Source organism: Fusarium phalaenopsidis (assembly GCF_050370095.1).
Source record: "Fusarium phalaenopsidis strain FUZ10S chromosome Unknown contig_32302, whole genome shotgun sequence".
Classification (NCBI taxonomy): Eukaryota; Fungi; Ascomycota; class Sordariomycetes; order Hypocreales; family Nectriaceae; genus Fusarium; species Fusarium phalaenopsidis.
In genome coordinates this window covers 2,120,236-2,145,477 of record NW_028145405.1, presented here as the reverse complement: position 1 = coordinate 2,145,477, position 25,242 = coordinate 2,120,236, and the positions used below count along the sequence as shown (strand labels likewise).

Sequence of the window (25,242 nt, the reverse complement as noted above, 5' to 3'; positions counted from 1 at the left end):
CTTCGAGGGGAGCTCTGAGAGGGCCACTTTCGCAAACCGCCGGGTCTAGCAGAGCAACCGGCGTCATGCATTTCCCAATCCAGCAGCTTGCTTCTCCCCCCTTCGCCATCACATGGATCGACGCGCCGGGCCAGGGCATCCTCTCACCGGCCGCAGCCACGCTTGGGTGAAATATTACCGATGCTGACATTGCTCGCCATGTGTCGTAGGGATAAAGCTGCGAGAGCCCAAGAGCTTTACAGAATTGACGCGCCCGCATTGTCTCGTCAAGCAAGTCAGGTATGACAAGACCCATCAGAATGCGTCGCTACTGTAAGTCCTAGCACACCGCAGCTCTCATCTGCTTGAACTAACGCTAGCTCCATCGCGACTGGTCGCGCTCGGTCCTGTCAGGCGGGCCCGAGCAGAGAGACAGTCAGAGGTGGCACCGATCTGTCCGTCATTCGTGGTCCGCCGATATATTTGAATGTTGTGAAAGCTGGCCTTGCCTTGACGTGCATGTAGGGAAGTCGGGAACTCGCTCTCAAGGTGTTTTATGTGCCTTTCGTCCTCGACTCCAAAATTCAGTCAGACAGGTTTCATGGGTTAGGTTCCGTCGAGTTCGTTCGTCACCAGGCTGTCTGCCATCTCGCTCGCGATGCCCCTCAGTCACAATCCTGGTATTTCCAGTGAATCAGGACCAGGCTGCAGGGATCTTGATGACAATAATGGCGGAGCCAAGCTCTGAATGTTGACCATCCTGCCTGATTGGTCTGCCCTTCGGGATGCTAGCCATCGGTGACATGAATTCCGCCGCCACAGCTGAACTTCGTTCTTTCATGCTATCCCAAAGAGTGAGGATGCCGAGAAAGATGACCAATTCCACCGTTCAGCAGGAAATCATGATCCAGCATGCGAGCCCTGACTTGTGCTCTGTGCCCGCCGATGTTACTCTTCACCCCAAAGAGTGCCTGTAAAGGTATTGTGGGTGTATTGATGTCTTGACGAGGTGGAAACGGATTAGTCGTGAGCGTAATGATTCCGCATAAGCGACTCGGTACTTGTATGTAATTGCAGCAGGACGTGCGACGAATAGGTAGTGACCGTGGCCATCATGTATCTTGTCCACTTTGCCTGTCCGATTGTGTAACGGCGACCTTGTTAGTTGCTCTTCAGCACGTCAAGGAACAGGTTTGTCTTGTTTGTCACGTACCTGAATAACGCTGGTCAAGTTGATACACCTCTGCTCTTAACCATGCAAGCTATAATCACCTGCTCAAAGATTGATGCTGTCCCCCCTGTCTAGAGTCGAAATCGACGGCCCAGGTCGCAGCCGCTTCGTGATGACACTCTGCGTTTGAATGCAGCTTCGATACCTCCTACCATCCAGGGATACTTGGTGGCTCAAGAAAGGCGCTCACGACGCCATTTCGATTGGTTCTGACCCTCGCGTGCATGCTGAGGCTGGACGAAGAGCCCACCCATTTGCTCCCCACTGCGACAGTGGTCGACATGTCACTGCATGTCTATCCTCTGGTACCTCCGGGCGAGCCGACGTTGTATAGCTGGACAGTTCGCTTCGATACCTGGCTGCAATATCGTTGGCTTGGAGCTTGAAGAGATCTGGCCTCAAAAGAAGCGCATACTCCACCGCCTCGGGGCACGCGGCTATCTTGAATGGCCTGGTTCGTGTACTGGAGACATTTATCAAGTCGGATATTCAGTCAACTCATGAGATGCACTTGAGGGATATGAAAGGTTGCGGTTGACTTGAATGGTAGTCGAGTTGTACCGGGCTGTGCTGTCAACTGGGACGCCAACGTCGTGAAGCCATCATGTTTTTAGTGCCAAGATCATCGACATGCTGCTCGAGACCCTGGTCAAGTCTTGCGCGACTCTCATCATACGAAGCCGCACTTACACAGCCAAGACTGGTACTTCGGAAGACTTGGCTAGATAATCACGCGGCAGGCATCCTGAACTCGCCACTGTCATCACTGGCCAACAACACCCAGAAGGGTGTGGCGAGCCTGACTCTGATCTTGTCTTTCTCTGTAGTTCGCTGTCTCCTTGCCGACTCTCCATCAGAGTTTTTGGCTATGTTGCTGTTCCTTGAGGAATATTGTAGTTGGATACTATTGAGACACCATGGCTTTCCCAACATCCTAGCGGTTGGTGTGGTAAGACGACTGGAAGCTGAAGCCGTCCCACCAAATAGCAAACGCACATTTGAAACTTAAAAACAGGATTTTGCGTCCATGCGAGGCCAGTGCGTTTTGCATGAGGACTCGCAAATGTTGCTAATAATTTCGTCCTTGATGAGAGCGGGATATCTGCCAGGGCCGGGACGCGTCGTTGATGTGCGGCTGAAAGAGAGTAAAGCGGATGGCTGATTGCGACTGTCACTCTTGCGTATTCTCTGGAAGCTAGACGCCTCAGTGTAGACCGTGGGTTTCCATGTCCCATCAAGCAGTTCAGTTGGTGATGTTGAACCGTACTCGACAAAGCCGGGGTATCCAGATGATGAAGGTAATCATGGCATTTCGAGTTCTAGTTCGAGAAGAGCGTTGAGCGAGGTAGTTCGTCCTATATTCTTGTACTTGAAGGTGGAGGACCTATATCTCTTGCTCCTGACGACGAAACGGATGCCGAAGAACTCAGGGTTGTGGTTCTAGGATCGACATAGGACATCAAATTGGCCACAGGTTATTCTCTCAAATGCCTTGAAGCTGAAGAAAGTGCCGCAGAATAAGGATTAATGATGAAGGGCGAACCAGGAAGGTAGGCAGGTAGTTGAAGTGGTCGTTTAATCACGTGACAACCACAGTAGCTCTTGCTGGTCATGTGATGACTTCTTCCAAGGCCGAGAGCGTGTTCCGAGCTGCTTACCAAACGTGACTCGGAAACTTCGTACCATGGGTAATGGAAACTTTGGTGTCTTTCTAGATCGCTCTAGAGTGTTGAAATGCTGATGTTGAAGCAATTATGCATCCATTATAAAGTCGAGGTTTTGACTGTCACTTTGTTTTGACCTGGGCCTTATCGATAACGGCCCCACTATCACTTTCAATTCGCCTGCCAAACTAGATGCTTGCTCAACGACATACTTTTCATCACCAACTCACAATCTGCTTCACCACTTGTGACGAAGTCGAGAAGAGATGGCGAGCTTAAAAAGATCTCAGGAAGGCGATGCCCTAGCATCCAACATCTCGAGCAAGGTCTACGTGCGCTCGACCCGAAGCGGCAAAGTGCAGAAAATTGTTAGAGAAGTCTACTTGCGAACAGACATTCCTTGCTCCTCCAAGCTCTGCAAGGCGTGTCTTCAGTATGCCCCCAGAAATGCCGCTCAGCAGGGTGAGTTCTAGTATCTCTCGCTCTTTTTCAATGTACTGACAAAGATGCAGCTCAGCCCTTTGTCCTCTCGGACAAGCCAGCAGGCACCAAAGCATTCCCCCAAGGACATTACCTAGTCCCTGATACCAACGCGCTGCTCAACGCCATGGATCTGTTTGAGCAGAGCTCCGCCTTTTACGACGTCATCATCTTGCAGACTGTGCTTGAGGAGCTACGGAATCGGTCATTGCCGCTTTACAATCGGCTAATAGGACTCACCAAGAGCGAGGACAAGAGATTTTATGTCTTCTTCAACGACTTTCGACTAGAAACATTTGTCCATCGCGAGGCAAATGAAACTGTCAATGACCGAAATGATCGGGCTGTGCGACTGGCCGTGAAATGGTACGGCGAGCATCTGGCGCGCACAAAGGCCAAGAAACTCCCTGCAGTGGTGATGCTGAGCGATGACCAAGACAACCTCCGCAAAGCCAAGGCAGATGGGCTTCACGCATCTTCTCTCAAAGACTATGTCAGCGGGCTCGAGGATGGCGAGAGGCTGCTCGACATGGTAGCAGAGTCGCAAAACCAAGGGTCGTTTAAGAAACAGGGGCAGATGCTATATCCCGAGTACTTTACACTCTCAAGGATGATGACTGGGGTCAAGGCTGGCTTGATGCATCAGGGCATCTTCAACGTCTCACCATACAACTATCTAGAGGGCTCCATCAAGGTTCCGGCATTCCCCAAACCTCTGCTGGTCCTAGGCCGCGAGAACATCAACCGTGCTGTTGACGGCGACGTGGTCGTTGTCGAGGTTCTCCCTCAAGATCAGTGGAAGGAGCCTTCGACAAAGATCATTGAGGAGGAAGCCATCACAAAGAACGAGAACGCAGACGTGGAGGAGAGCCAAGACCTTGTGTCGGAAAAGGAGCGCAAGGCTCTGCAAGAGCAGGTGAAGAAGACCCAGAAGGGTTTCTCAGAAGGTCGCCCGCAACCAACTGCCAAGGTTGTCGGCGTAATCAAGCGCAACTGGCGCCAGTATGTTGGCCACATCGACCCTTCGTCTGCGAGCAAAGCGTCCAGCCAGGGCCGCAAGCAGGACAGCGTCTTCCTCATCCCCATGGACAAGAAGATTCCCAAGATTCGACTTCGTACACGACAAGTTGCAGACCTACTCGGCAAGCGACTTTTGGTTACCATCGATGCCTGGGAGCGCGACTCTAGACACCCCATCGGACACTTTGTCCGCTCTTTGGGAGAGTTGGAGACCAAGGCGGCCGAGACTGAAGCTCTGTTGCTAGAATGGGATGTCCAGTACCGACCGTTCCCCAAGACTGTCCTTGACTGTCTCCCTAAGGAAGGCCATGACTGGAGGGTGCCAGCCAGCGTGGAGGATCCCGGCTGGAGACAAAGGGAGGATCTCAGGGGACTTCTCATCTGCAGTATTGATCCTCCCGGCTGTCAGGATATCGACGATGCTCTCCACGCCAGGAAGCTTCCGAACGGCAATTTTGAGGTTGGCGTCCACATCGCCGATGTCTCGCACTTCGTCAAGCCTGCCAACGCCATGGACACTGAGGCCAGCATCCGCGGCACGACTGTTTATCTGGTGGACAAGCGTATTGACATGCTTCCGCCACTGCTTGGAACAGATCTTTGCTCTCTCAAGCCATATGTGGAACGATATGCCTTTTCGGTGCTCTGGGAGCTGAATGACGATGCCGACATCGTCAACGTTCGCTTCACAAAGTCTGTTATCAAGTCCCGTGAGGCTTTCAGCTACGAACAGGCTCAACTCAGAATCGATGACGATTCTCAGCAAGACGACCTCACCAAGGGCATGCGGATGCTCCTCATGCTGTCAAAGAAGCTCAAGAAGAAACGAATGGACGCTGGTGCTCTGAGCCTCTCGTCGCCCGAAGTCAAGGTCCAGACCGAGTCCGAGACGTCTGATCCCATCGATGTCAAGACGAAGCAGCTCCTCGACACCAACTCGCTGGTCGAAGAGTTCATGTTGTTCGCCAACGTCAGCGTCGCAGCCAAGATCTATGAGGCGTTCCCCCAGACTGCCATCCTCCGTCGTCACGCCGCTCCTCCCAAGACCAACTTTGACGAGCTGGCAAACCAACTGCGCACTAAGCGCGGCTTGGAGCTTCGCACTGACTCCAGCAAGGCCCTCGCCGATTCGTTGGATCAGTGTGTCGATGCCAAGGAACCCTTCTTCAACACTTTGGTGCGTATCATGGCGACACGCTGTATGATGAGTGCAGAGTATTTCTGCTCAGGCACTCAAGCCTACCCCGAGTTCCGTCACTACGGTCTTGCCTCGGAGATCTACACTCACTTTACGTCTCCCATCCGTCGATACGCCGATCTCCTCGCTCACCGACAGCTTGCCGCCGCCATCGACTACGAGGCCGTTCACCCCAACGTCCGCAGCCGGGGACGTCTCGAGGCCGTGTGCAAGAACATCAACGTGCGACACCGCAACGCCCAGATGGCGGGCCGCGCCAGCATTGCCTACTACGTCGGCCAGGCCCTCAAGGGCAAGGTCGCTGAGGAGGAGGCGTTTGTCATGAAGATTTTCAGCAACGGCTTCGTCGTCCTCGTCCCGCGATTCGGCATCGAAGGCTTGATCCGACTCAGGGATCTCGCCGAGCCCGAACCAGAGGCCGACTTTGACCCTGATACGTTTACGCTCACTACCAAGGGAAGCCGGGAGGTGCAGGTGGAACTATTCCAAAAGGTCAAGGTTAGAGTCCATGACGAGAAGGACGAGATGACGGGCAAGCGGGGTGTCAAGATGGAGTTGCTCGAGGCTTAAGAGGGATCGTTTGTATTAGGTAGTTAGAGGTACAGGTACATGGCATGATGCACAATCTACAAAGCACAGGGTGAACCACGCAGGAGTTTGGGAAGACAGATTGTTTTTATAAAGGTATATGCATGGTCTAGGTCCGTTCTGCCAGCCAATCCTTGAAACGCCAAACTTTCCAGTCAAGAATTCATGTACCGTCCGTCACGTTTTTTGCTCAAGTCCAAATTCCCCCTCTCTTACTGCTCCATGGCATCGTCGTTGTCAGCGTTGCCGTCGTCGCCCCAGAGACCCTCGAGCTTGAACTCGGCGGCCCACTCGGTGACAATCTGCTTCTGGTCGGCGGCAACCTCATCCTCTCCGGCGTTCTTCAGGGCCGGCTTGGACGGCGCGGTGCTAGACTCGACAGCCAAGGCAGGGGGCTCGGCCCAACCCTGGATACGGCCGTCACGCCAGTCGGTGACGACGGTCATGGCGGCGGCGTTGATGTTGGGGACTCCACCGCGGCCGAGACGGCCTCGCCTGCGGGCGACTTGGACGAGGAAGTCGGTTGTGGTGTCGCCGTCCTTGCGGTCAGGGAGGAGGGCAGGAATATCGTAGACATCGGTGAGCTTCTGGATGAGCTCGGGGGACGATGACAGACGTCGCAGGAGGAGTGAGACGGCAGGGACGGGATCATCAATCTGCTTGGGTGGGACAGCATTAAGGAGGATCAGGTGGGCATGTGCCTCGGTGGCATTCTTGAGTGAGACGAGGCCGGCAGACTGGGTCGAGGAGGAAGAGGGGAAGACGACACCAGGGGAGTCGAGCAGAGTAAGCTTGCTGTCGATCTTGACAGATCGGATGCTCGTCGTCACACCAGCCTCGGCACCAGCAGGGCACGCCTTTGAAGAGGAGCTACCCTTTCCACTCATCCTTGAGAGGAGAGCGTTGATAACAGAGCTCTTACCCACGTTAGGATAGCCAATGACACCAACAGACACAGCACGCTTGAGCTGACGACTAGCAGCAAAGCTCTTGAGGGCCTTGAAAAGCGTGGCAGATGTGCTCTGGACGGTCAGGTCACGGTGGTTAAAGGTGTGGGCGTTGGGGGCGGCGTTAGAGGCCCGGAGAGGCAGGGTCGGGAAGTAGCGGCGAAGGTAGACGAGCCAGTCCCGGAGGACCTTGGGAGGGATTAGGTCGACCTTGTTGATGACGAGGATGAGGCGCTTGCCGCCGGACGCAGCGGCCATGATGCTGCGCTCGACCTCGCGAGAGCGTGTGCCCTCTGGGTCGCGGGCGTCGAGGACGTAGAGGACGACGTCGGCCTGCTCGACCACCGACTTGAAGACCTTGTCGTAGGTCTTTCTCGAAGAGGCCTGGCCAATTGACATTTCAGGGCCGCGCTCGTTGTCGGACTCTTCGCTATCGTCATCCTCGTCCATGTCGTCGTCGGCCAGTTGTCGGTCATAGGTGGCCGCAGCAGCGCGAGCGCTGGCAATCAGCGCAGCCATGGGGTTCGACTCATCAATGTCCTCATCCATATCCTCGTCCTCCATCTCATCGATATCCTCCTTGCCGTCGTCCTCGGCATCGACATCCTCCATCACCTCCTCATCCTTGGCGCCCGTCTTTGCAGCCTTGGCCAGCTCTTTTCGCTTCTGCGCCTCCTCGGCCTTCTTCAGGCGCTTCTCCTCAATCTCGGCGAGCAGCTTCTCCTTGTAGGGGAACAGGTTAGGAATTCCGGGATCCTTCTTGAGCTTCGTTCGCCATTCCGGGTTCTTCTTTGCGAGCTTGCGCTCCTTCTTTTGCTTTGCGACGGATGCCTTCTGGATCTTGTGGCGAAGACGGACAGGCGTCCGCTTGGACTTGGGCTCTGTGGATTGTTAGGGACTATGGATGACTAACTTGAGTCCGTGAGATGGTATACTGACTCTTGGGCTTGTTGATTGAGCCGGCCATTGTGAATTATCGAATATCGTCGGCTTGGCTTCTTTCTCTTCTCCAGGCAAGACGAGCACCTTCAAAAATTGGACAAAAAAATTAAGTGGGATGTCGATTCTGCCGGCTTTTTTCACACACCGCTTTTCTGCTTCCCCACATTGGCGTTTGAACGGTACGTACCTCCACTCCACCAAGATCCCATCATCCCAGCAACCCAGATCGATCTGAACACCATGAGATTGAGGTTGATTAAAGGGTTTTTGGGATGGCCGGGTATGATGACGCTTGAGGCTTGTAGTGGAGGTTTCGATCTAAATATATGGGCTCAAATCGACCCAGATTTGTTCCTACGACCATGGTTGTACCCAAACTCGGCCAGTAGTTCATCCAGCTTCAACACAACCAGAGCCACCAGAGAGGATGGTATTCTGAACGATACAAGGCCATCGTGTAAAAAATGACAATCTGTGTTAAATAAAGTTGAATTTAATGTTTCGGTTACTATGCTCTTCTAAAATCTATCAAGACTTGCAGAGATGCGGCTCACATGCCCAAACCCGAGACCCGAGCGAGACCCGAATGATCCAGACTCGGGTATCATGGCTCCGACTTGGGCCAACCCCGGCCCGAAAGGCGATAGGCATCCCATCATGCTCGATGGCGGCCAATAGAGACTTCTGAATTATCGCAAATGGCCTGAACTCTGCGGGGTCCAGTTGCTTGTTATCTCACTTACGAATAGCATCCTTGGGGTGAAGCGACATCGGATCCAGATCACTCTACTACCAGTCGAGCAAGTATATAACAGAAGCTCTCATCTTCAGTTATACCACGAAACTATTGCTTCATCTTACAATTACAATCTTCAATTGATCCTTGTTCATCATGGCTACAGAATTGACACAGCGTATTCAGGTCAAGCTTGATGAGGCCACAACTCGATATGTTACTCGTAACCCACGCTCCAAGGCCCTCCATGAAGAAGCCATCAAGTCAATGCCGGGAGGAAACACTCGCACAGTCCTCTACGCCAGTCCATTCCCGGTGGTTATCAAGTCGGGCAAGGGATATCAGGTCACATCTGAGGATGGACACACGCAAGTCTCAAGCAGGCCGAGCATGTACCACATCGCTAACAGACTCATAGTTACACAGATTTGACGTGCGAGTTTACTGCAGCTCTCTATGGGCATTCCAACCCCATCATCCTCTCAGCCATCCGGGACGTCCTAGACAACACGGGCTTGAACGTCGGCGCAAACACAGCCCAGGAGCAGATCTTTGCTAGCGAGATATGTCAGCGCTTTAGCATAGAGCAGGTCCGCTTCGCCAACTCTGGCACCGAGGCCAATCTGCACGCTCTGGCAGCAGCCCGTGCATTCACCAAGAAGCGCAAGATCGTCACCTTCAGTGGCGGCTATCACGGGGCCGTGATAGGTTTCAAGGGTGGGAAGCCCGAGGACAACAATGTCGACCTGGACGACTGGATCGTGGCAAGGTACAATGACCTTGAGAGTGCCCGCAACGCCATCACGAGTGAGGGTGTTGCGGCGGTTCTAGTGGAGGGAATGCAGGGCTCTGGAGGTGGTCTTCCAGGGAATCCCGAGTTCCTCAAGGGAATTCAAGAAGCTGCAGCAAAGGCAAGTTCTTTCGCTTTCTTTACATCAAGGTCCATTAGCTGACAAGATGTAGGCGGGCGTGTTGTTCATCATAGACGAAGTCATGACTTCTCGCATGTCTGGAGGAGGCATCGCCGAACTGCTAGGTCTCAGCCCTGACCTCAAGACGTTTGGCAAGTGGCTCGGCGGAGGACTTGCTTTCGGTGCTTTTGGCGGCAGGGCAGACATCATGGCAGCCTTTGATCCCCGACGTCCTGGAGCTCTCGCACACTCTGGCACCTTCAACAACAACACCCTGGTGACACACGCGGGCTACGCAGGCCTGAGCAAGATTTACACCCCCGAGGTTGCTGTCCAGTTCACAAACAAGGGCGATGAGCTGAGAAACAAGCTCAATGAGGTGACCAAGGGCACCAGAGTAGTCTTCACCGGGCTAGGCACCATCATGGGTGTGCACTTCCCCGAGAACGGCACCCGTGTCATTGAGAGATCTGGAGAGGTCGAAGAGATTGACGCTCTGAGAGACCTCTTCTGGCTTGAGATGATGGAGGAAGGATTCTGGCTGGTGCGGAGAGGCTTCATTGCCCTTGTGCTTGAGACTCCAACATCTGAGTTTGATAGGTTCGTGGAATGTGTCCAGGCGTGGCTTTCCAGGCACGCGGATATTGTGAACTACACTCCTTAAACTTAGATACTGTAGATTCGAGAAAAGCTAGATTTTTAATAATTTCATTCTTGCAAAAACTAACTAAAATGTGTCAACTGCATGTCCGTTTTGAGTTGTCATAGCTGTGTCAATGGAGAGCAGAGCTTGATTGGTCAGCCACCTTGACAGTATCTCCACAATTATTTCTCACCTCGGTGAGGCTCCAGGTTCAATGCTCCTCTAACCTTGTCTTTTCGCGACATTCATCCTCTCCCATCCTCAGCCTCGCGAAAGCAACCAAATCGCCAAACCCTCGGTCACAACAAGTCGCAACCTCACACATCCCAATCTACAACCGCGACTCTATACAATGGACTTCCAGAACCGCGCAGGCTCCAAGTTTGGCGGCGGCGGCGTCGCGTCCCAGTCGGCCACCAACGCGGACCGTCGCGAGCGTCTCCGCAAGCTCGCCCTCGAGACCATCGACCTCGACAAGGACCCCTACTTCTTCAAGAACCACGTCGGTTCCTTCGAGTGCCGTCTCTGCCTCACGGTTCACCAGAACGACGGTTCCTACCTCGCACACACCCAGGGCAAGAAGCATCAGACCAACCTCGCCCGCCGTGCCGCCCGCGAGCAAAAGGAGGGCCGCCAGGGCGCTGTCGACCCTGCCACAGGGCTCCCCGTCGGCGTCACGGGAGCTGGTTTTGCACAGCGCCGTAACGTCGTCAAGATCGGCCGCCCTGGATACAAGATCACCAAGATCCGAGACCCCGTCACACGCCAGCAGGGTCTGCTCTTCCAGCTACAGTACCCAGACGCCACCCCCGAGACCACGCCCAAGTGGCAGGTCATGAACGCCTTCACACAGCACGTCGAAGAGCCCGACAAGAACTTCCAGTATCTACTCGTCGCCGCCGAGCCCTACGAGACGGTTGGCTTCAAGATCCCAGCCCGCGAGCTGGACAAGCGCGAGGACCGACAATTCTGCTTCTGGGATCCCGACGCCAAGGAGTATTGGATCCAGGTCATGTTCATGACGGAGCGTGAGGAGCGCTTCAACGCGGCACCTGGTCTGACAGCACGGAGATGAATACGGATGTGATCGCGATTTCTTTTGGGCGGGAGTAATTAAAAGGTTATACGGTTTAGGATATGGCGTTGAAGGATAGTTATTTGGCACATGACGGCGCAGAGATTGGCCGTCCGCCATGTCAAGGCGCTACATGAGTTCTGTCATCCACAAGTGCTATTACGATCGATACGAGCTGAAGCTCGAGCTCGAGCTCCCCATGTACAAGAGTAAGGGACAATCTTGTTTCAACCAAGAGTTTCGCTGACCAAGGCCTTTCCAGTTGTAGTAGAATGTAAATAGTACAATACTAAGGCCTACGACATGACTACATGTTGTCATGTATCCACCATTAATCAGGTGTCAATAATCACAAGAGACTATGCAAATAGCCCTTCAAGTTTCAACTTGTTTTATTAGTCTTTGACTTCTTCAGCAAGGTCTGAACTACCCTCTTTTGTTACATGCTCAGTACAATGAAATCCATACATGATAAAAAGCTTGCCCGAGCCAGAAGCCTGCTATCTAGACTAGCCCTGCAATTACAGCCTTCAAGGAGGCATCTTGAAAAAGCACAAAGCTCAAGGGCACCAAGACCCGAGAGCATCCAAGAACCTGATCGGCCGTCAAACCATTGCTGAGTGTTGTAAGGCGTCGTCTCTGCGCTTCCAGAGTGCTGCCCCTTCCCAGCTCGAGTGAAGCAAAGCCCGTTCACAGAACTGGGCCTTCTCCAAGATGAACACATGCCGGAGTCAAAGATTTCTTGGCGCGAATTACCGGAAGTTGTTATCAAACCGCTTGAAGGTGTAGCCGATGAAGGGCAGGGACATCTCGGGAGATTCCTCTGCCTGTCGGCCGTTCTGGATGGCCTGGGCCTTAAGGACCGTCGCGTTATCCGTCTGGTCGATTTCATCAGTGGGGAAGTAGGTCGTGTCAATGTTGGAGGTCAGGCGAGGCTCGAAAGGTGCGCGGATGCGGCGCAGGCTGTCAAACTCGACGCCACGGAAGAAGGCATGGTTCTTGATCTCGTGTGCACCTCCACGGCCAAGACGGTTCTCCGTGTTGCAGACCATACTAGTTTACGTTAGCAATCTCGTCCATCGTCTCGACGCATTTAATATCTTGCCTTCGGATCAGATGCTCAGCATCGGTGCCTAGTGTGATATCGTCGGGGAAGTAAAGGGTCTGTCTCCAGTTGACAATCTTTCGGTACGTGTCGTGGCTATCCTCAGCGCAGAACGGGGGCCATCCAACGAGACACTCGAACATGATGGTTCCCAGCGACCACCAATCGCAGTCAAAGGTGTAACCATGTCCAGTAAAGATTTCAGGGGCGATGTAGTCAGGGGTTCCAACGGTCGAGTACGCCATCAATCTTCGTGATCGTCGCCAGTCGTTAATCTGAGATCGGTTGCTGACAGTGAGGTTGATCTGGTCGATGGCGACCGAGTTACGGTCACGCGGCCGGTTAGATCGCCCCTGGAGCAGCTGCTGATAGTAGTTGTTGTCATGGAGTCTGTGGAAACCCGTCGACAAGCCAAAATCAGTCAGCTTGACGTGACCACCACGGTCCAGAAGAATGTTGTCGGGCTTGATGTCACTGTTTCAGAGTCAGTCAGGTTTCAGGGGGGATGCCGAGGGATAGGGGTGGCGCATACCGATGGATAAAGCCCAACTTGTGTACAGCCTCAATGGCGAGGACAATCTCGGCAATGTAAAACCGTGTAATGTCTTCAGAGAAGATTTCGTACTTGATGAGCATCGTCATCAAATCTCCACCGGGCAAAAACTCCATCAGCATGTAGAGGAAGTAAGAATCCTGGAAAGTGGTGTACAGCTTGACGACCCAGGGGCTGTCAGACTCGGCGAGAATGTCACGCTCTGATCGAACGTGGGCGAGCTGGTCCTTCTTGAACATTTCCGTCTTGATCAGGGACTTCATGGCATAGACCTTGCCATCTCCCTTCTTCTGGACCAGCTTGACTTCTCCAAAGGCACCCTTTCCGATAATCTTGACCGTGTTGTAGTTCTCGGGCTTATCCTTGGTGCGCAGGAAACGCAGGTACTGGCCTTCTTTTCTTCCAGCAGTAGACCAGAGCTGCTCGCGTCTGGCAGAACCCTGGGAGGGATCCTGGAGTTTCTGCTCCAGCTCGCTCTGTCTATAACAGCACGTTTAGCTACACAGTACTGGAAAGGTAACAGAGTGTAGACCATACCTTTGGTTACGCTCGCGCGCACGCTTGACACTGTCCTTGAAGAAGTCGGCAGCAAGCTGGGAGCACTTCTTCTGGTTGCTGTTGGCATTGGTGCCATATCGGTCGGGATTTCTCTCGGGCGCTCGCTGGAACTCCTCGACAGGAGCAGCAGGTTGGTTGGGCATGGGAGGAGCGTTCATGTACCCGGAATAGGCTGGCTGCCCTGAAGCGCCAGCGGTTCGGGGACGCTGGCCGGGCGAGGGCCCTCGAGCGTAAGCCTGCGCTCGAGCAGCGCCTCCGAGGTTCTGGTGGGAGAACTGGTGGGCGAGGCCGGTGTTGGGATCGTTGGTGCCTGGGGTATTGGATCGCGGCTGATAGCCAGCAGGTTGGGCATAGTCGTTCAGCGGCTGGCCTTGATACTGGGTGTATTGGTTCTGGTTAAAGTAACCCTGGGGCGCATAACCACCAGCGTAAGCCTGCTGCTGAGCCTGTAGGCCAGGCTGCTGGCCAGAAGCGGGAGGGAAGACAGGCTGAGGAAAGGTCGAGGGCGTGGTGGGATAGGCGGCCCGATCCGAGGCGGTCAACCTGTCATTGCTGTTCCCAAAGTTGAGGAACAGGCGGTTGTTGTTGGAATCCATCCTGTCTGATTGCGGCGTCGCGGTCGCCTCGTATCGTGCTATACGGTATCGAGCAGTCGGTGACGGACAGCAGACAGCGAGGGAAGAAAAGGATGAGGGCGGCGTGGGAGATGGCCAACAACCAGAGTTTCAGGGGAGGACAAAGTCCAGGGGCTTGCTTCCACTTGTGGAGGGGACGGGAGCGAGGGGCGCGGGACTGAGCTAGCAGAGCGGCGGGCTGGAGTCTCTTTGGGCACAAAAGACTCGAGTCCAGAGCGCAACCAGCGATGAACAGCACGCACAAGGCAGCGGAGTGATGAAGAAGAGAAGAGATGGATGCGCAAGAGAGAGAAAAGGCCCCGTCGTGTACTTACCTAGGTAGTGCTGCCGGGCTGATGACAGATGCAAGTCGGCGCCTCCTCCAGGTCGAAACGCGCAGGGATCGTCTGTGAACGTTTTGGTTTTGGCACACGACGGGAGTGTTTTGGGGGGGGAGGTTCTGAGGGGTCGAGGGTCCACGGGCGGCGGGCGGCCTGGACCGGGGCAGGTTAGGGAGGTACGTAGCAGTAGTGGACGTACTGCTTGCAGAAGCGGTGGTGGTGGCCGCTGTGGCCGCTATAACTTCTCCCCGAGCCGCCAACTGCAACCATCCATCCTTCAATGCCACTGCTCGACCGCTGCCCCTGACGGCTGTTGGGCGGTGATGAGGAGTCTCCCGTCAACTGGCTACTAATCAGGGGCTTAGGCTCAGTTCCCGCCGTGATACACACACCAGAAATCCGCCTGGGTAGCACAGAGGCAGCACTGGGCCGGAAATGTTTGTGGGATCTGTCTACCTATCAATGGAACCTAGGAATGGATGGATCAGATGCGACGATCGGCCGTACCCAATATAGGTGCTACAGCATGCAAGTATCCTGCAGGTAGAGACGGGATGGAACTTGGATTGGAAGGATGATGGATCCTCGTTCGCTGACGGTCAACTATAATTATCGACCTCGGTGAGACTCCTCCTTTAACACGACAGCTAGAGACAAATGGTTCATTCATAACCAGGTCATCTCCCTCCTCTCATTTGCCGCCTCCTACTTAACCAACACACACATGCTCCAAAACATGACCCCTTCACCCATCTCTCCAAGCGAATATTATTTGAGAGCGGCGGTGTTGGGGGTCAACCAACCGTGGATTGGCCACCCTCTGGCTCGGCACCCGCCAGTCTCCTCCTTCGGGCTCTCAACCCATCGGGCAACGAACGGACTCGATTTCGGGGCGTGTCCTCCAGAGGTAGGTTCCTTGCCTGGGAGATCCCTCAGGGGCTGCACCCCTGCCGCTGTGTTTCCCCAGACACCGTCTTGGCTCTCCACCATGACTCCTGAGCCTCAGGTGAACCTGGCACCTGCACCTGCAGCCAGCCCAGCCTCAACTCCAGTTGGGCAGACAAAGATGGATTGCATGAGGACTGCGCCTGCTACTGGGGTTGCTCCTCTCGCTGTAGGTTGTTTGCGTCTCTGGATGCGGTGACCAACGGGGCTTACGGCTCACCGCAATGGCTCAGCACTCTGGGTCGGACTGTCTTGGGTTGCGAATAATTACAAACCATCCAGTTGAGATGAGCCTCTCTACCTGATGTCTCAAGTTGGGTCGTGCTTTTATTAATACGCTCCCATATGACAAGGCGCCACGCTCGCTTCGGTTCCGGCCCGTGTGGTTGCATCCGCCGCCTGTGCTTCCCACATGGCAATTCCCCAGGGATCCATCCATGGACAAGGAGAGTATTATCGCCGTTGTTGTCAACTGTTGTGAGACTGACGGATGAGACTGGGCTGCTGTCATGAGCATGGCCTTCTCTGATCACAGGTCCTACATGGCCATGTATCGCAGACATCAGATCTCGGGCACCTTTCCAGTAAGACAACACTAGACACTCATAACCTTATTAACCATAGACACGAGATGTCCTACCAGGGGTCCCAACACCTTCCAGAAGCATTGTGGAAGCTCGAGTATCCAGGGGAGAAAATATCTGACAAAGTTGTCAATTTCAATCCCAACACCATGCAGCGCCATTACAAAACCAATTAGCAACATGGAAAACTTCAGGAATGAGAGACTCTTAAGAGATCAACTTGAGGTTCCCAACTTTTCTTTCTGTTTTGGCCTCGCTAAGTCAATCCGAACCACACGAACTCCCAAGTGAACCCCTCCAGAGCTAGTGCCCGGAGCCTGGGTATTTCCATCCCGGTCCTTATCGCATCGCCGCTTATCGCCATCATTTTTTTCCCTCTAAGCGGTCCGAACTACCACCGCCAGGCCGATATCAAGATCGCCCGCCCGTCGTATAAACGACCCCTCAGACGCCATTGACGAAGCGTTTCGTCCCTCCGCGAGCCTCGTCAGACAACTCCCGCGGCACCGGATTCTCAATGGCCGAGCAGAACCCCCCCGCGCAGCCCGCCGCCGGCGCCAGCACCGGAGCCACCTACAAGGCGCCCACTCCCAAGCCGACCCAGAACCCGGCTCTTCGCATGATGGGCCTGCCGAACCTCCCCCGGAAGCTGCCCTCCCGCAACTGGCTCATATTCTGGGCCATCACAGGCACCATCTCTGCTGCCATCATCTACGACAAGCGTGAGAAGAAGCGAGCCACAGCAAAGTGGAAGCACGTCGTCGCCCCTCTCGCCAAGGACACCATCAGTTCGGCAAGCCAGCTTCCCCGCAAGTTGACCATCTACCTCGAGGCGCCCCCCGGCGACGGTCTGCGCGTTGCCCAGGACCACTTTATTGAGTATGCGAAGCCCGTCCTCGCGGCTTCGGGTCTGGACTGGGAGTTTGTTCAGGGAAGGCAACAGGGCGACGTGAGAGCCGCCGTGGCAGAGAAGATTCGCCGAGCGCGGAGAAAGGATGAGCGACCAGATGAGGTGGATCTACAAACAGACGAAGCTACTATCGAGGCATTGAGGAAAAAGAACAGTGTGCCAGAGTATGAGGGCACAAAGGGTGATATTATCTTTGGACGGCATACATGGAAGGAATACGTGAGAGGTCTGCACGAGGGCTGGCTTGGACCTCTTGACCCTCCTGCCAAACCTGAGCCCGAGACGACGACGACCGCTGTTGAGGGTTCTCCTGAGGGCGTTCAGACTGAGGGAGAGGGAGAGAAGCCGGAGGAGAAGAAGGAGGATGAGAAGAAGGAAGATGAAAAGAAGCCTGAACGACCACCTCAACCACCTCCTTACAACTCCCCCGACGACTACTCTCTGGCCAGCCTCCCCGCCCAGATCCCCTTTGAGTTCTCCCCTTCCAACCCCATCCCCTTCCCCCACCGTCTCGGCTTCCGCCATACCTTTGTCCGCCTCAACCGCTTCTTCAACCGCCGCAAGCTCGCCGACGAGATCGGCCGCGAGGTCGCCGCCGTGTGCTTCGCCGCCTCCTCCCGGGAATGGCGCGAGGCTGACGGCCAGTACGAGCAGCAGCTCGTCCTACAGCATGAGGAGAAGGACTGGGTCAAATCGGTGTGGGAGAACAAGGCCCCCAAGGAGGATGACAGCGCTGCTGCTCCTGCCGTCCCCGTCAAGGAGAAGATCTGGGCCTCGCCCCTTGTCGTGGACGCTCGTCTGATGCAGCGAATGCGTCGGTTCGAGATCAGCCCCGAGGACGAGGCCCGCGCTGCTCAGATTGTCGTCCCCGAGGCGGAGATCGAGGGATGGCTCAAGGGCAGCTTCCGCAGCCTTTGGCGCTGGGGAGTCGATTCCTGGAACGCCAAGCCCATGACACCCAATGTCGGTGATGTGAACAACGACGAGTAAACAGGAGCCTATCCTGCCATGTGCTAAAAACGCAAAAAAGGAACGTGATGAAAAAAAGGACGCTGCTATGTGGTTTCATGTACAATAACCCGGTGGAGGCGCGACGAGGAAAACTATTCTTGTATATTTAACCATGTCATACCAAGGGCGAAGGGCTTGGTTCCATATCTATGTTGCATCTACGATAGAGCGAGGGATGGTATTTGCGGTATGGCTCACTGTACTTTATAATCCCAAGGCATTACTCCCCTTCAAGAGTTACGAATCTCTTATATCTTCGTTTCTCAATCGTCCTCGTCTGAATCACTCCCGTAGCCCACCAACCCGAGGCCCTTCTTCTCGGGCGGCTTCGTACTTGTCTCGGCCTTGCTCTCTGCCTTTGCTTCTTCCAGCTGCTTCTTTACCTCGATCTCCCTTTGCTTTGCGGCCTCCGCATCCTTGTCGTCATCTTCTGTTGTACTGACTTTTCTCCTCAGACCCTTAACATCCCTCTCCTTGACGCGCTTTCTTTTCCGTCCAACCTCCCACGATTCGCCTTCCCCTTCTGCAGCAGGCTCATCTTGCGGCCTCTCTCCAGCATCACCCTTCTGCCGCTCCCTGAACGCCTTGAGACCTTCCTCTGTCTCGCGCCGCACGCGCTCCTCCTCTGCGCGCTTGTTGGCGCGTATCTCGTCCAGGAACTCTATCTCGTCATCATCCAGGGCGCGGAACTGGTTGCGCAGCTTGGTCTGTTCCTCAAACGCAGCTTGCTTTGCCGCTGTTGCAGTTCCCGGTCAGCTCTTCAATCCACGGCCAATATCAGTGAGGTGTTGGCTTGCCTTTGTTCGCCTGCAAGATGTCATACAGGCTCTGCTCGCCCTCTCCGGTGGCGGCCTTTACGCGCTGCTCCTCGTGCCGACGCCGCTCGGCATCGAGCTCCTTCTGAACTGTCTCCCACTCCTTGTTCTTCGCAGAGTCGTATAGGGGCTGCTCAGTTGGTGCTGCTGAGGCGCCGGTATCTTTGGACAGTTCCCCCGATGAGCCGATTGTCCCCGCCGATACAAAGCGGTTAGACATGATTAGAATTTCTCGCGCCTTTGGAGCCTTGAGCAGGCGTGTAGAAACGAGAATGGGGTTAAAGATGAAAGAGCAGGAATGAGAACGCGACGAGCACAAGGTGGCGAGAAACAATAGATGACCAGTTGACAGATGAAGGGTCAATGGCTTCAATCAGAGTTGCCAAAGATAAAATTAAACAAGTCTGCAACTTCCTGTATCTCAGTGTTGGGAAGATGAGGTGGGCAAAGCAGATTCGTAAATATCGAGGTGTTGAATTACTCCAGTTGAGACTTGAAGGCGATATGAGATGACGGAATCATCCGATGATTTCCCGGCGTAGGTATTCACACCTGAAATCTCGCTCAGGTCAAACATCATGCATCACACACCAAACACTTCAGGGACAAAGGGCCGAGACAAGTCTCTTTATTTCTTTTTTGTATTTGCTGATCGAGGAAGACCCAAGGCGAGGGATATGCCCTGCCGGTGAACGGAGTAAGACAACGAATGAATCCCGCGTCTTGACCTTGTTCCAGAGTACCTACCTACCTACCTTAGGTGCTTGCTTGCTTTAACAAACAAGACTCCAAGCCAACTTGAAGTCTCACACAATCAATACACACCGTCCATTCCATGAATACATCCTCGAATCTCGTAAGCGCCGATCGATAAATGGTCCCCGGGCCACTGAGGTCATGGACAAATGAAGCGTGCTTCCAAACCACCTTTTTATTCTGCGCAGCTGTCAAAAGATACCACGGGCAACTTATACCCGTCTCGTTGTATCACAGCATCAAGGTTCGAAGCAGCTTGAGCTCGCATGCTTTGTCGTCCTGTGCCTTCGATATCACCCTCAATGTTCCGTAAGAATCGTCCCAATTCGTCAAGAGAAGAAAACCCTGATGCCCTCGGTCACGCAGGACCGCCATGAAACGAATCCCCATTAAACCGACGCGAAGAAGCAAAAAAATCCCGATGTCCCTCTCTACTGAAGACAAAACCAGGAGAAAAGACAGCGCCAGAGTCGTCAAGATGGAAAAAAGAAAACAAAAAAGCCTCCTTGACTCCATGACCTTTGTCTAGGTAGCTGGGGTATCAAACTGATACTCAAGCCTAGCCAAGCGCCAAGATGGTTAGAGGCAGAGAGAAAAAAAAAACACGGAAGAAGCAAATGTCAAACCCCGTAAACCGTCCCAGATCCTTATTTTACCCGCTGAACGCAATGCATAAAACCCCGTCATATAAAGCCATTTCCGTGGTCAAGAGCCGTCTGCCACGTACAAGAACAAACAAGAACAAGTTGAAAATATATACCGCCCGCAAGATTGATCGAAGCTTGACTGATGAGACCGCTCGGTGGCCGCGGCACGAATAGCTGCGGAGCCGTGGTCGGTGCGACCGATGCGAGCCTCGTGGGACAGAGAAGAAAGTGAAATCGAAGTGCGAATCGAATGCCGCACAAATGAGTCCAAGCGAGTGGATGCGATTAATCAATCGCCGTTTCCGCCATCTATAGTGGAGAATACTGTGCCTCGGGCCACTGGTTCGGGTCTTGAGCCAGTCCCATCATGGGTATTTTTTTTTTGGCTCTCGATCCAGGGCAGAACTGCTGTCGTAGAGCAGTAAGTCCAAGGTCATTCCCTGAGCGCATATGCCATCTCAAAAAAGAGAGCGCCAAAGCCGTTTGGAAACCGTAAAAACCGCAAAGTCTATCGGAACCGGACCGTATAATGTGAATGTTGAAAAACCAGAACGCCGAAGATGACCATTACAGAGCGTATACCAGTGAGACAAAAGGAGAATGCCGCGTTATTTTGTTTTGGTCCACGAAAGAGACTGGGACAAGGCACATCGCGGGATGTGGCCAAGCTCAGCTATTCGTTTCGTGTTTGCCAATCGCGACGATGTGATAAAAATCCTGAGAATGATCCGCCGAAAGGTCATGTGATGAACAATTTTTGTCGTGCCTGGGTATCTGAAGATGCGAATGTATCGTTCTCGGGATGCGTGTAAAAGAAAATCGTGGCCGTAAAAAAAAAATGAAATCCCTAACTTTTTTCTTCTTTCCAAGACCGAACGCCCTCGGTCAGAGAGCCATTAATCCTCCATCGACGAGGACATATAACTTTTGTAACGTTAACCCATCACCGGCTGGCTGTAGCCGTGAGGAACAAAGTATGGGACCTGCTGCTTCATCGGGTCGACGCAGCCAGCACAGCTGCATTCAGCAAGGCCGTGCTCCCACATGTTCTGGGTGTATGGGTAGTGACCGCCGTATGAATTGTGGCGGGAGTTGGGGTAAAACGAGTTGTGAGCGGGAGGCTGAGGGTATCGGCTGGTGTACTGGGCAGCAGCCTGAGAGAACCACTCGTTGTAGCGAGCATTGCTCGACGAAGCGGACATGGCATAATCGGGTGTGCCATAGCCCGAGTCGGGAGGTGTGAGGGGAGCACTCCACGGGTTGTGGGTCCAAGCAACCTCGCCGCGAGGGCGGTAGCTTTGCTGCTGTGCCTTCATAGCCTGGTAACGCTCGTACTCGGCCACCTGTTCCTGGAGGTAACGCGAGTGAGGAGACTGGCGCTGGCCAGAGTACCTGGCGAGCTCGGTGTCGATCGCCGGGACAAGAGAAGCGAGCCTCTCGCGGCTGGCCTGGGCAGCCTGTCGCTTCTTCATGTCCTGCCAATCACGCCAGTTCTCGAGCCAAGCCTGGTAGTCCTTGCTGAGGTCAAGGTTGACATACAGGCGCCAGCCCATGGACTCGACCCACTCAAACTCGAGCGAGTTGAGCTCTGACACGGCAATACCGCTAACCTCGGACCAAGACCGGTTCTGGAAGGTGTTGTCGTCGAGGAACTTGCTGCCCAGCAGAAGCGACACAGTCAGGTATCGCCAGACCTGACCCTCGGAGGCCTTGTAGGGGCCCTGGCCCTTCAAGGTGTTGATCCTCTTGGCGAGGTAGTTCATTCCGAGAAGGATCGTGGTGCTCGGGAGCCTCGTCGAAGTGAGGATCTGAGACACGAACTTGCGGAAGGGCGAGGTCAGAGAGGCCTCGGGAGTGACAACTCGCAGCGCCATCTCAGCAACGTACTCGGCCATCATGTCGACCTCGTAATCGAGGACGGCACACACGCCACCGGGCATGATGAAGGTTGGGTGGGGGTCCGACGAAGATCGGAACGCGACCTTTGTCGGAGAGGAGAGCGGTGATGGGACGCGTGAAGGAAAGCTGTGGATGAGCACCACAGCTAAAACGTCCCGTGTGTGTGAGCGTGTGTTTGATGGCGGTAGAGCGAGGATCGACGTGTATCTAGTAGGCTTGACAGGCCATTTAACGGTGCACCTCAATTTCCGATGTCGTGTCGACTGGGGATAAGGGCAAAACGTCTAGATCGAGAGTAATTCGGGACGGATCGGTTTTAACGTAGAAAGATGGTCGACCAACAGTGACCTAAGGAAACTTGCTTTTGTCGTAAACGGGAAGAAAAACAATGTCGCGGGGAGGATGATAGGAAATCCGGTGAGTGCTGAGAACTAGTACTCTGGGAGATTGGTTAGCAACATGGTGCGGAAATTGCACCGTCCATTGTCATCACATCCACGACCGAGGCCACTACAAGATCGATCCAGCACGCCCCATGTGTTGTGTTGACGGCGACTGGCGGTAATCGGATAGCGTTGTCGAAGCGATATCGACATGAGTATCGAAATCCGGGTCGTGTAGACAAGCTATCGGGTGGCTGCTGTTGCGTTGTCCGTTGCAAAGGAAGAGAGGAAAATTCGGCGGCATGCAATCGGATCAAGGTGTGGCCAGGCCGGTGGATGGAACGGCAACAACAGGCGGGAGGCAAGAGGAGCACTCACCGAGGAGAGAAAGGCGGATGAGGGTGAAGGAAATAGAGAGAGAGAACCCCAAACTGCGATCTCCGAAAGGTGTTGGTGAGGGTCTGCACTTGACTTGAGGGCAAGCCAAAAGTGGACAGGAACCGTTCGTTGATATACAGCGACCTACAACAGCGGCGGGCTGGGTAGGTGGTCGATGGGGCAAGGAGAGACTCGCGCGAAAAAAGACCTGAATCCTGACGTCTACAAACCAGCGAGGTCTGTGACTAGTATTTGTCGGGGGATTCGGCGGATTCGGTTTTTGTCGTGGAGGAGAGGAAGAGAGGAGGAAGGATGAGGATGAAGAAGGGGAAAAGAGAGAATGAGGGAGTGGTGAGAGGATGAAGGAAGAGAATGCTCGAGCAGGGACAGGAGATGGCAAGATGGGGAGATGGGGATGATGCAGTTAGTGTGGAGGAGGGCGTGGCGGGCTCAGGTGTCCACCACTGTTGTAGTGGGCGTGCGCTACCACTACGTACAGGTCTGTAGCAGTGCCCGTCAAGTCCCAGCCAAGTCTCTTCTCACTCGATGCGATGGCCCCAGCCAGCATCATGGGGGACCGACGGGACCGACCAGGCAGGCAGGCGGACAGGCATGGGATGGGTCCGTGGATGGCGAGGTGGATTGGATCCAATGGCAAGGTGGGTGGCGCGGCGCACCTCACTCACGCACGGCTACGGGTACATGGCAGACATGGCTAAGGAAGAGCGAGTACGCAGTACCTACTGTCTGTACTGTAACGGTGGAGGGCGTGAAGCGACGAAAAATAAAATATGGGGTGAGCGAGTCGCCGACGAGTGAGAGCCCATGGCAAGACTGAGCCAATGGATCATGGACGGCCATGGATGGGACGGGATGGGGTTGGCTGCCCGCCCGTGGGAACTGGAAGAAGAGGCCTAGAAGAAGAGGCCTGGAAGGGGGCAAGACTCGATGGACGGGACGCTATTGCAGGACGGGACTGGGCAGAGGTACCTCCTGCGCAGTACCTACAGGCGGAGAATCCATGTACCATCCAGCGGTCATTACCGCCCTGGAGTACCTGCAGGCAGAGGTCACTCCTTGGGCTGACAACCGGTGACAACGAATGACAGTGGGAGCTGGTGCAGAGGGGATGATGGAAGGGGAGTCAGGGAGTGGAACCTCAGATGGATGCGTGAGAACCCAGCAAGAAAAAAAATGAGTGGGGTCGAATCAGCGAACGAGCCATGCAGCAGGCTTGTCCTGTCCAGGGCAAGGTGCAAGGTCATGACCACCACTCCCACCGCGGTTGTGCGTCCTCCTGGTCGTGTCGTCCATGTCCATGTGTGTGTACGTACCGGTGACTCGCAGCCCCTCGTCTCCATGATTACGATGTGAGTTCAGCCGATTGTCAGCAGTCGAATTCCTTCCAGATGGACGAGGTGCCAAGGAGCGCACGATGGATGCACACACAGACTCCCGAATCTGGCGCGGAGGGGAGGCAAGGCCACGGAGAGCCGGGTACGTTCGCCTCAGTTGCAGCAGCAGCAAACCTCCATCACGGGCATCCGTCTCTTCCTCTTCCTCCCAGCCGGGATCTCGGAGTCGTCGGACTCTGTAGGTTGTCCTGCTGCCCCAGGGTTTGTTCTTGGGTTGGCGTCGCAGTCGTTACAGTGGTTCCACGGCTTGGGCTTGGGCTTGGGCTTGCTTGGGCTAGCTACCTAGGCTCGCTTCAGATACGGTGGTGCCCACGAAACATCTCAGTCGACCGGCACGCACGAACGAGTGAAGGTACTGTGCATCGGCTCAGTGGCTGTTCCGGGGTTTTGTCTAGGTATTCACGCGGTCATGGGGAGAATGGATGGGCGGGCGGGCATTCGGATCATGAGTGATCCATGAGCTCGGCTGCTATCACAGTGCGTAACCCTATCCATCCCATCCATCCATCCTCGCCAGCAGCGTCAGCCTTCATCTCATCGACGTGTTCAAGTTGGCCAGGGTACCTGTAGAGATCCAGGCCCGAACAACATCCATCAGCAACTTTTTTTTCTAGGCTGTCCCCAAGTGGTAAAACCATTTCTTGCCTGCGCTTGCCGATGGGGACAACGGGACCCTCGCTCGGCCTGGTTCACACTCTGCCTTAGCTTCCCACCCTGGCGCCAACTCCGAGACGGCTGTGGGCTGTGGACACTATTTCTGGCATGGCGGGCCAGTCATGAGCCCTCACCTGATCCGAGCCGTCGGGGGCCATTTCACGGACAGAGGCGAGGTCCTCCACTCACGGGGTCCCCTCGCAACCTCGATGCTCGACGCTCAACGAGTCAGCCAGTAGGCAAAAGGATCCAGAAACCTT

The 25,242-nt window shown here is 54.5% G+C and overlaps 8 protein-coding genes across 8 annotated transcripts; 4 read left to right on the top strand and 4 right to left on the bottom strand.

Moving 5' to 3' along the window:
* Window positions 1-3,140: 3,140 nt before the first annotated feature.
* LRP88_08032 (exosome catalytic subunit DIS3) lies at window positions 3,141-6,142 on the top strand (the record flags this gene model as incomplete). The annotated part of the gene is made up of 2 exons (XM_083244543.1): window positions 3,141-3,336; window positions 3,387-6,142. 2 exons carry the CDS (start codon window positions 3,141-3,143, stop codon window positions 6,140-6,142), a joined length of 2,952 nt encoding a protein of 983 aa, XP_083099037.1.
* A 230-nt stretch (window positions 6,143-6,372) lies between these two features.
* Window positions 6,373-8,074, bottom strand: LRP88_08031 (RNA-binding GTPase NUG1; the record flags this gene model as incomplete). The annotated part of the gene is made up of 2 exons (XM_083244542.1): window positions 6,373-7,988; window positions 8,047-8,074. The coding sequence occupies 2 exons, from the start codon at window positions 8,072-8,074 to the stop codon at window positions 6,373-6,375; spliced, it is 1,644 nt and encodes a 547-aa protein (XP_083099036.1).
* Window positions 8,075-8,941: 867 nt separating this feature from the next.
* Window positions 8,942-10,360, top strand: LRP88_08030 (pyridoxal phosphate-dependent transferase; the record flags this gene model as incomplete). Its single annotated transcript, XM_083244541.1, has 3 exons — window positions 8,942-9,111; window positions 9,204-9,700; window positions 9,771-10,360. 3 exons carry the CDS (start codon window positions 8,942-8,944, stop codon window positions 10,358-10,360), a joined length of 1,257 nt encoding a protein of 418 aa, XP_083099035.1.
* Window positions 10,361-10,691: 331 nt separating this feature from the next.
* On the top strand, window positions 10,692-11,414 carry LRP88_08029 (spliceosome assembly protein PRP11; the record flags this gene model as incomplete). The annotated part of the gene is made up of 1 exon (XM_083244540.1): window positions 10,692-11,414. One exon carries the CDS (start codon window positions 10,692-10,694, stop codon window positions 11,412-11,414), a length of 723 nt encoding a protein of 240 aa, XP_083099034.1.
* Window positions 11,415-12,166: 752 nt separating this feature from the next.
* LRP88_08028 (serine/threonine protein kinase CBK1) lies at window positions 12,167-14,226 on the bottom strand (the record flags this gene model as incomplete). The annotated part of the gene is made up of 4 exons (XM_083244539.1): window positions 12,167-12,467; window positions 12,655-12,993; window positions 13,052-13,552; window positions 13,610-14,226. 4 exons carry the CDS (start codon window positions 14,224-14,226, stop codon window positions 12,167-12,169), a joined length of 1,758 nt encoding a protein of 585 aa, XP_083099033.1.
* Window positions 14,227-16,631: 2,405 nt separating this feature from the next.
* On the top strand, window positions 16,632-18,014 carry LRP88_08027 (Tim22-complex subunit TIM54; the record flags this gene model as incomplete). The annotated part of the gene is made up of 1 exon (XM_083244538.1): window positions 16,632-18,014. One exon carries the CDS (start codon window positions 16,632-16,634, stop codon window positions 18,012-18,014), a length of 1,383 nt encoding a protein of 460 aa, XP_083099032.1.
* A 284-nt stretch (window positions 18,015-18,298) lies between these two features.
* On the bottom strand, window positions 18,299-19,070 carry LRP88_08026 (N-terminal domain of NEFA-interacting nuclear protein NIP30-domain-containing protein; the record flags this gene model as incomplete). The annotated part of the gene is made up of 2 exons (XM_083244537.1): window positions 18,299-18,771; window positions 18,914-19,070. 2 exons carry the CDS (start codon window positions 19,068-19,070, stop codon window positions 18,299-18,301), a joined length of 630 nt encoding a protein of 209 aa, XP_083099031.1.
* A 2,118-nt stretch (window positions 19,071-21,188) lies between these two features.
* Window positions 21,189-22,193, bottom strand: LRP88_08025 (cyclin family protein; the record flags this gene model as incomplete). Its single annotated transcript, XM_083244536.1, has 1 exon — window positions 21,189-22,193. One exon carries the CDS (start codon window positions 22,191-22,193, stop codon window positions 21,189-21,191), a length of 1,005 nt encoding a protein of 334 aa, XP_083099030.1.
* Between the last annotated feature and the right edge of the window lie 3,049 nt (window positions 22,194-25,242).